The 10374-nt window shown below is 25.8% G+C and overlaps 3 protein-coding genes across 3 annotated transcripts; all 3 read right to left on the bottom strand.

Annotated features, from left to right (window-relative positions):
- Positions 1-1635: 1635 nt before the first annotated feature.
- Positions 1636-3288, bottom strand: OCT59_009397 (uncharacterized protein; the record flags this gene model as incomplete). Its single annotated transcript, XM_025323613.2, has 5 exons — positions 1636-1670; positions 1774-1830; positions 1904-1948; positions 2028-2898; positions 2971-3288. 5 exons carry the CDS (start codon positions 3286-3288, stop codon positions 1636-1638), a joined length of 1326 nt encoding a protein of 441 aa, XP_025170828.2.
- Positions 3289-6007: 2719 nt separating this feature from the next.
- On the bottom strand, positions 6008-7003 carry OCT59_009396 (uncharacterized protein; the record flags this gene model as incomplete). Its single annotated transcript, XM_025327528.1, has 1 exon — positions 6008-7003. The coding sequence occupies one exon, from the start codon at positions 7001-7003 to the stop codon at positions 6008-6010; it is 996 nt and encodes a 331-aa protein (XP_025170827.1).
- An 837-nt stretch (positions 7004-7840) lies between these two features.
- On the bottom strand, positions 7841-9259 carry OCT59_009395 (uncharacterized protein; the record flags this gene model as incomplete). Its single annotated transcript, XM_066133519.1, has 2 exons — positions 7841-8901; positions 9049-9259. 2 exons carry the CDS (start codon positions 9257-9259, stop codon positions 7841-7843), a joined length of 1272 nt encoding a protein of 423 aa, XP_065999952.1.
- Positions 9260-10374: the final 1115 nt, after the last annotated feature.

Here is a 10374-nt window from a genome sequence, read left to right as displayed (position 1 = left end):
TCAAACGAAAAATCCTCTAACAAGAAAGCGAAAAAGACTGATGGGCGAGTACGCTGAAAAAACTTATTGAAAAGTTGTTCCCGGTGAAGGCTTGGAAGAAACAAATGTCATGAATGAAGCTGGTAATATTTTTTTGCAACTCTCTAACAAGATTGATAGTGCCGAATCTAAAAATAAAGATGCATCTCGAGGTCTTATTTACAGCTATTTTGATTTTGGAAAGCTGTATTTAAACGATACAAGGAGGTAAAACCTAGTTATGGCAAGGATGGATCTCAAGCGTTAGTTAAAAAAAGGGGTTAGGGAGGCGATTCCCGAGATAAAATGCTCTGATGAAGCTTTGCGGAAAAGGATGGAGAGATCCGAAAAGATTTATAAAGCTTAAAATATTACAATATGAAATGTGACGTAAAAAATTTAATATAATAATAATTTATTTGCAAAATTTTACAAAATGAGCAAAATATTATTATTCATATAATTCGTGTCTGAAATAAATCTGTAAATCAATAGTATGAAATAAGATTAGAAATTTTTTTTTTCGTTTATGAAGAAATTTTTAAAATTAATTTACATAAGATTGTTTTATTTAAAATCTACAATAGATAACTATAAATTCGTTTTTGTTTTAAAATAAATTTCATAACATTTACATACAAAATTTATATTGTTTATTTATTTAATGGAAAATAATTATTTAGGATTCAAAATAAAATAAATATGAGTATTTTTATATTATTATTAAAAAAATTTTTCAATTTTTTTTTTTTCTAAATTAAGCCGGTTAGTTTAATGGTTATTGGATTATCCGTTAAACTGTAAGTTATTTTTCATAAAACATTTTTTTTTATTAAAAATTATAAAAAAACTGTGTTATTTTATTAACAATTATTAAAAAAAAAATGTTTATTTTTTTTATATCTATTATTAAAAAAAGGGATTGGCCGGTAAAAATTTTATTGGACAATCCATTAACGTATAACAAATTTTTTAAATAAAATTTCTTTACATTAAAAAAACTGATAATCAGTCTTCTATATTAAAGAAACCTTTTTTTTTATTATAATAAACAAAACGCATTTTTTTTTAATATAAAAAATGCAATTAGTATTTTTTTTAAAAAAAATAAAATCCGAAATCAGCATTTTTTAATATGAAAAACGCGTTTGATTTTTATTTATTTATTTATTTATTTATTTTTGTAAAAAGAACTTAACGAAAAATCGAAAATTATTTTTCTAAAACGAATTTTTATTACTACTGTATAATATGAAAAATTGTTTAAATAATTATCTTTTTTTTAATATCGCTCATTCCTTTACGGACATCACATGAACTGAATCAGCAGATCAATGATCGATAATAAAGTTAAATATATATAATTTATATTAAATATTGTTGCTTTCCAGTATTTTAAATAAATAAATAAATTTATTAAATATTTGCTTTTTTATATTATATTAATGAGTAAAAAGTTCGTACATTATTTCATGCACTCGTGATAAATATCAATCTCGAGTTATATAACGAGAGTATTTGTAATTTATATTACATATTTATTTACCTAATGTTGTATAACATAAGAAAAATGCTTAACATATTTTTACAAAGTAAAATTTACAAACTCAAAATAAATTAGATATCAAAATTAATTTCTTCAGTAATATAATCTATTAATTATAATTAATGTTTAATAAATTAAACAAATAAAACTAATTAATTCATAAATTAATAAATTAATTAAACATTTTAAGATTATTTATTTTAACTTACCATTACTGTCAAGTTTATTATCATCAATATCCAATTCAAGTTCTTTTGTCAGGTAATCTAATAATGGAAGCATAATTTTATATAATATAAAATTTACAAAACAAAGAAGTCAAAAAGTAAAGATATTTACCATCATTATCACTTTCAAATAATTTAATTCTTTTGATTGGTTCATCTATAAATATATATAAGATCTTAAAAGATTACAAAATTATTCAATAGATTAGAAAACAAAAGTTTATTATATACTACACCTTTTTCATTATTTTTAATAAGAACATTATTAAATTTTCTTTTATTTATAGATAACGTATTATTATGAATATTTTGACTTCTTAAGCTTCTCGTGGATTCTGCAGATCTTATCATTGCACTCAAAGGTCTGCTTTTATAGATAGCACCTGGCTTATTTGTTATAGGTCCAATATCTGATGTCTCTATAATTTGTGTTGGCTTATTTCTTTCATTTACATTATTTAATTTACCATTATAAAAAGTCAAAAAAAGATCTTCAGCAATTGGTCTTTTATTTGGATCCGGATGCCAACAGCTTTGCATTAATTCAATATAATCTTCAGGTGCGTTTGTAACAATTGGAGGACGAAAACCATCACATATTTCAATAATAAGATCTGTATCATGATTTCGATCCCAAAATGGTCTTCTACCTGTCATTAATTCCCACATGATCATTCCATAACTATAAATATCTGAAGCTTTAGTATAATTTTGTCCTTGAAGAACCTCTGGTGCAACATAGGGAATAATACCATATACTTCATTATCCTCATCATCATTTAGTGATGATTTACTTAGTCCTAAATCACCTGTTGTCGTCCTAGTATAACTACTACTAACAAAAATATTTCCAGTATGATAATCTTTATGAATAACATTTGCAGCATGTATTTTGTTAATTCCAACTGCAATACCAAATAACATCTCTAACTTACCTTTCCAACTAATATTAAAAAAATCATTAGTTACATAATGTGTAAGATCTCCTAACTCGTGATATTCTGTGATTATCATGAAATTTTGTGTAATGGGATGTTGAGTGATTCCATAATACTTATTGACATTAGGAGATGTATATTTTAAATTAATATTATAATATATTTTGAGCTGTAAAACGAATAAATTATTAAATATTGTTTATCATATATTAATAAGCGAAAATCAAATAGGATATTGTACCTCATTTAATTCTTTAGAACTGATGTTTTTGGAATTGTTGAGCTCCTTAAGAGCAACTAAAATTTCACTTTTACAATTGAACTTGTGCATTTTCACATCCCAATCAATTATTAGGCCATCAGTACAAGTGGCTTTATATATTTTACTAAATCCTCCTTCAGCAATAAATTCCACATTTTTGAATCTATCATAAGGAACGAATATCATTTTACCACCATTTTTAGAACTATTGGTAATTGTGTATCTTATAAAATCATCAATAACTTTATTTCCACTTGGTGTATTAAATTTATTTGCTTCATAACATAAAAAACACATTTTATGGGGTTTATTAAAATATTTTTTATATCGATTGCATTCATTACATTTCTCATATTTGGATTTTGATTTAGATGTGTTTTGTGTTACATTAACTGAAGACGTGTTATCTGACACCAAAAAGTCAATTTTTAGTTTATAATTGATTGATTGGTCCATAATAAATTACTAAATTTCAAAAATATGATCTCCTTATATTTATATACTTTTTTATCTATTAAAAACAACATTATAAGGTTATTGAAGAATTCTTTATTTGAATTCTAGAAATTCTGTTAGAAATTCCCATTAATTAAACGCTTTTCCCTTTAAAGATGATGATCAGCTTGATGCATTAAAATTTAAAATAAGCGGATTATCAAGAATTCGGTAAAAACATTCTTAGAATAATTTCATGATAAAGTTCACAAGAAATATTAAATAGAAATATAGAAATTTTAACAAAGTAAAAAACAATTGTCACATTTTTCTAGAAATCATAATCAAAACCGTTTAATATTTTACAGAATGTCATAACGTTATAACTGATGAGACTAAACCAAATTTAGTAAATGATTTGACCTGGCCCAATGTTTTTGTCAATCAATAGTCGCTAAATTAACAAATTAGAAATTGACAAATTTCCGAATGTTGAAAGCAGTTAGTCTACAGAATTATTTTACAATCAAAATATTGTTTATAAAAATTCGTGAATTAATAATTATCATTCCCAAAAACGGAAAGTAGTATACTGTATATTAGAATAGAAAATAAATATCACGCTGTAAAATGAATGGTAACAAATAACATATCGGCGGATATGTTCGTTTGCATGTGATAATTTAATAGTGTTTGATTCCCCATTGTCATATCGCCCATACGATAAATTTTGTGAAAATTCTTTGTAACCGGCACAGAAAATGTGGCATATTGTGAAAATAACATACTAACCTTGTGAATATTTGCGTTAAATTTCGATTTTTGTATCTATTTAAAAGTAGCCGTTAATGTGAAGAAACTGACAAAAAAATTGTTTATAATATATTTTGGTTTTATACTCCAAAATGGCCTTAACTTATTGTCCCATTTTTAAATTAATTAATTGTAGTAAATTGATTAATTCTGAATATTCTAATGTAAATTCTATTGATAGTGGTTTATTTAGTTTATTTAAATTTCAGTAATTTTATTCATAATACTTAACACAAATATTAATGGAGAATATTTTATCATAAAGTTATAAAACTCGTTACGTCACGTCTGACGATCACGATAACCATAAAGAATAATTTGTAAATTGTTGATTAAAATAGGACTACACTGTATACTTTATTAACATTGTAAAAAATAGGAAACAAAATGATTTTCGTTGATGGGAAAAGATTTAGATGTAGATTGTCTTTTGCCAATTGTAGTATTAATAACAAATTGTTTGAATTTTATTTCATGAAACTATTTTTTTAGGATTCAAATAAATTAATCGCTCTTACTTTAAAATTATATTATGTCAGTTTTTTCAAAGTTTTCATCGAGTAATTTCATAGAAATATATAATTCGTAAATAGTTACATAAAATGTGAATCATTATATCATAGACATATGCTCCTAATTAATTAAAGATCCCATTTTATTTATTTGTTCCAAGCTACAATTTTCTTAAACATCTTCAAAATTGTCAGGGGATCAGATTGAATATTACCATAAGTTTATACCCAATCATCGAAACTTTAATCGAATAGTCGTAGGACAATCACGGACAAGCACAGTCTTTCCCATTGCGAGCACGAAGGGTCCCAAGGTAGTCTGTTGAATGTTAATCACAAACATGCACGATGGACGTCCCCACTGCAAGTTGCAGAGTAGTCGATGTACTCTGGTTATCATGACTGTCAAATTGATCCAAAAAACAAAATAACCCTTCCATTTGAGGTATCTTTTGTCCCATTTTGGACAGGTCCGGCTCATTTCATTTCACCAACAATCATTTCACCAACAATCATTTCACCGACAATCATTTCACCGACAGTTTTGAAATCCTAATCCACACTTACCCTAACCTAGCCTAATCACAACCCTGATTTTCTTACCTAACCCTAACTTTAATCCTAAATTCCCTTGTCGATGAGATGAAACATTTGTCTGCGAAATGACCCTGTCGGTGAAACGTCTGTCGGTGAGATAATTGTCGGTGAAATGATTGTCGGAGAAATGAAGCGACCCTTTTGGGCAGTAGTATTTACTTATTGTGTTTAACTCGTTATTGTAACGATTATGAAAAATATATATATCTGCGTAATGCTTTCCGAAAGGTTTCGCAACAAATATTAAAAATATAAATTCCGAATAATATTTTGACGCTTTTGTTAGAAATGACTACGGAATATTTATCTCGCCTGTAATTTGAGAAAATAATTCACACAATAGTAAAGCTTGTATCGCGTTCTCATCCTACTTTCTTTTGCTTGTTTTCCATTTTAAAAAACGAGTAAAATTTTTGTACAATCAATGGTTAATTTTTGCTACAAAATCTCCTAAATACCCGATCATAGAAGAAAAATAGGTGTCACATGACACATTTCCAACGTGACTACGCGATTACCCAGTTAACGATTAACTCTAGCCTCAAATTATACAGTATATCATACTAATAAAAAGTAATTAATTAATCCCAATGTATTTTATTATAACACTATTAAAACTATCCAGAATGTAAAAAAAATATACCCAAAATATCACCATTTTATGTTCGCCGAAATATACATGAAACGATTTTAAAGATTTTTCGAAATGAGAACCATCCTTTTGAAGTTTCTTTTATAGTTTCAACTTTAGTACTTCTTCGTAACTCTTCAATAATTTGTTTTTCCTCTATAGTTAGTTCTCTAGATACTTTTAAATTGGTGAACATTTTGTCACTTTTGTTAATATCTAAAATATTATTTTTGTAAATATTATTATTTTCTTTCCTTTTCACCCCTATTAAATACTTTTTCAACTTTTCCACTTGTTCTGATCTGTTAATACTATAAACACACATATTGGCAAAATGTTCACAATTTTTCAATAAAAGATGATACTCACCCTCTCCATACTTGCTTAATAAAGCTTTTTCAATATGTTCAATTATTTTCTCCTTTCTTTTAAAAGGTATTAACACATGATACCTAGTTACTTCTCCTGGATTATCACCTAAGAATGATTTCCAATCAGCAATCCTCACACCACCAGAATTTAACTTCTTAAATAATCCACCAGAATTTCCTCTCGCGCCATCTATTTGACAAACTTTACCATCAATTAAATAAATAGCAACATGTTTATATCCACCTCTCTTTATTTTAATAATATCTAATGGTTTAATATATTCATCAGGATTAATATTATTAATATCAAAAGGTAATTTTGTTTCTATAATATTATTATTAAAAAAATTGAAATGAATTCCAGGATTATCTTCATTCAATTTTTTTTTAATTATATCTATTTTTCTTTTGATTTTATTTAATTTTAAATCACTCGCTATACATTTAAGTATTATAAAAATTCTATTCATCATTCTTTCAGCAGGTTCATGAATAATTAACGTGGCTTCATATTTTTTAAAAGGATTTCCAGTAATTAAAATTATAACTATAGCTAAATTTTCATTAAACCATGTTTTAAAATATTTTATATCTTTAATTTTTTCTTGAATATTATTTTTAATAAATTGTTCTAGAGGTTTCATGGGTTTCATGATAGTTTAGATTTTTTTTTTTTATAAAAAAAAAAAAAATGATGAAAAATAACATGACTAATAATAGATCATTTAGCAGTACGACCGAAAATACTGAACAATTTGTCCTTTGTTCGTTGAAAATAGTCATAACATAAATGGTTGTAACAATTTTGGATTAGACTGAAATTATAATTACCAATTTTGTTTAGTTCCTGCATACGTTAAGAATTACACGTGATTATTTCCGGTTTATCTGTTAAATGACAAAATGAAATATTCATCCGTTTAACTATAAAAAGAGACTATAATCTAAAGACAGAGCTATTCATAAAAAAGAGGTATGAATTGCGTGTCCAATCTTTCTGGGTTTGCACTTTTATTGACAAATTTGACAAATTAAACAATTTTTGTAAGATACAATTTTCTATTTTAAACGGTTATTCTCTGCTTAAACGACTATTCTCTGCTTAAACGGTTATTCACTGTTTAAATGTTTAAAAATTTTCAAATTTCCAAAATCCTAATACTTTATCTGATTCTTTAATATTTGAAGCCAAAATGTTTCTACCGCAAAGAAATAGCAAATGAAATAATAAAAGCCTCAAGTTAATCAAAAATTATTTATTTCGGAATAATAAATGCGATACGAATCCTCCTTTATTTGTTCTAATAGAAGTCCGTTTGGAATTAGACTCTAATATTATACACTAACATTATAAAAATATAAATCAGTTTATTTACAAAAGATAAAGTTACAGTTACAGTTGAACAATATTATACAAATTAAAAGTACATTTAGAAACATTATTTAACATAAAACGAATATATACTCGTTGGTAATATATATAGTATATTCTAACTATGACCACCATAATAATTATTAGGATTATAATAATTACGAGGGGGAGGGGGAGGAGGGGGAGGGGGAAGAGGAATTCTCGAAAACATGGGATCAGGACCAGGAAGTGAATTACCATTATTAAAATGAGGAAGTTGTGGAGGTGGATGTGTATAAGTTTGTGCGGAAGTTGGTTGAATTAGTGAATAAGTAGGTTGTTGTGGAAGAAAATGAGTTTGTTGAGGTGGAATATTAAAATGTGGAGCAAAATATTGAGATTGTGATGGAATTTGAATTGTACTAGGAGGAGTATATAAACTTGGACGAGTTGGAAGATTAGGTTCATTGCTAGGTAATAAACCTTCAGTTGATGAATGAGAATAACTGCTAGGGTACCTTTCAGATGATGATTGAGAATAATTACTTGGTAATCTAGTTGTTATTTGTAAATTATTATTTGGTAATCTTTGTATTGGTAATTGTGGATTACTTGATAACCTTTGTATTGGTAATTGTGGATTACTTGAAAATCTTTGAGTCGGAGATGATGATGAACTATTACTTGATAACCTTGGATTTTGATTTTGTGATGAAGAACTATTACTTGATAACCTTGGATTCTGTGATGAAGAACTATTATTTGATAGTCTTGGATTCAGAGGTTGTGTACTATTGTTAGATAATCTTTGATTTGATGATTTCGAATTATTATTAGGTGATGATGGATGAGGTTGATGAGCAGACCTTTCTTGTTCTGTTAAAATGATTTCACGTTTAAATTCTTCATCTTTATTCATTGAATTAGATTTCTTTTTATACCAAAACCAAATTAAGACACATCCAAGTATAAATACGAAACCAGCAATTGCTATTGATACTTTTACTGCAATACTCGAAGTTGGGGAAGAATCATCCTTAATTGGTGGACCAAATGTAAAACCATAAGTTTTACAGGATTTTTGATAATCCTTAAAGTCTGCAGCTTTTATATTACTGTTTCCATTAGAATAACAAGATACACAAGATGAAAGCGTATCGTAAGTATTTTGATCACACATACAACTTGCCAAATTTTTATCTAAAAAAAAAAAAAAAATTTTTTTTTTTTGAAAAATTAGAAAAATTAGAAATTTTCTTTAAAAAAAAATTTCATTTTTTTTTTAAACTTCAATTTTTTCTTTTTTTTTTAAAAAAAAAATAAAAATAATTAATAAATGTATCTTACTATCAACAGTATATTCGTATGCTTGAATATTAGCAGGAGGAGGAGCAATTTTTGAACCACAAGGAGCTAATAATTTGTCTAATTTTGCACATGGAGAATCAATGTTTGAAGTACAATTTGAATTTTTACTATCTAATTGTGCATGAACGACAGAATTAATTTTCACTAATATTAAAGATAATAATAATAATAATAACATGAAGTGCTTCATTTTTTTTTTTTTCTTTTTCAAGAGGAAAAAAATTCGTTGTTTTTTTTTTAGAATCTTTAAAAGTTATACTGCACCATGTAATATATTTTTAAAAAAAACAAAGGTTCTCTTTATAAAAAAAATTGTTAAATAGGAGAACACAAATCGTTTTATACTTGAATCTTAATTTAGAATATTCAAGTGACTATTGATGCAAGACTGTTTGTTACTTTATGGGAATTAGACAAAAATAGGTATTTTATTTTAATTAACCAATAAAAGTCTACATAAATCAAAAAAAATATTACTTTAAAAAAAAAACTATTTTTATATATAAAAAAATCTTAAATAAAAAAAAATTTCCTTAATATTTTAATAATTTGAAGATTTGAAGAGAGAAAAAAAAAAATTAAAACTCCTCTTTACTCTTTACGATATAAAAAAAGTTCTTCAATAATTTTTATATTACCATTAAAAAAATGTTCCTAAATCAAATAATTCTTTTTTAGTGATCATTTCGGAGTTCGGAGTCATCATTGAGGAATATCCGAATAAACCCGTTAAGAAATTTTTTGTTACGTTTTGTTACCGGAAACGTAAACCTAATTGATTGTTCACCTTCCAAAAAAAATGATGATAATAAATATTTTTTTATTCTACTTTATTTGATCGAGCAATTTAATCATACATACGTCACAAGTTATAAAATTTGGATGAGGCTTTTTCATGAGGTAACAAGGTAACACATCAACCAATTACCACTTTTTACAATAAAAATAAATATTATAAATATTATTATATAATTAATTGTTTACTTTCTTGATAATCACCTTTTTTTGAATTTTTTCAATGTACAATGATTTTCCTTTTTTCCTTTTTTTCCAAAAACAATAATTTTTATAACGAAAAAATTTTCATGAACGAGTTTGTATTAATCATCCGAATCATGACAATTCTTCATTTTAATTATTTAATTTCATTAGTAATAAAAAATCTATTAAATCGGAGTTAATAAAACGAATATTGATCACTTATTCGTCATTTTCGATAAAAATATATATATACATTTCTTCTTCGATAGAAGAAGAATTTACGCGGAGGATCAAAAGAAAATCAAGGGGAAATTCCAAGGAGGC

The sequence above is a fragment of the Rhizophagus irregularis genome, chromosome 17 (assembly GCF_026210795.1).
Source record: "Rhizophagus irregularis chromosome 17, complete sequence".
In the NCBI taxonomy this organism is placed as follows: domain Eukaryota; kingdom Fungi; phylum Glomeromycota; class Glomeromycetes; order Glomerales; family Glomeraceae; genus Rhizophagus; species Rhizophagus irregularis.
The sequence above is the reverse complement of the archived record's forward strand: the minus strand, read 5'-3'. Positions and strand labels throughout refer to the sequence as shown.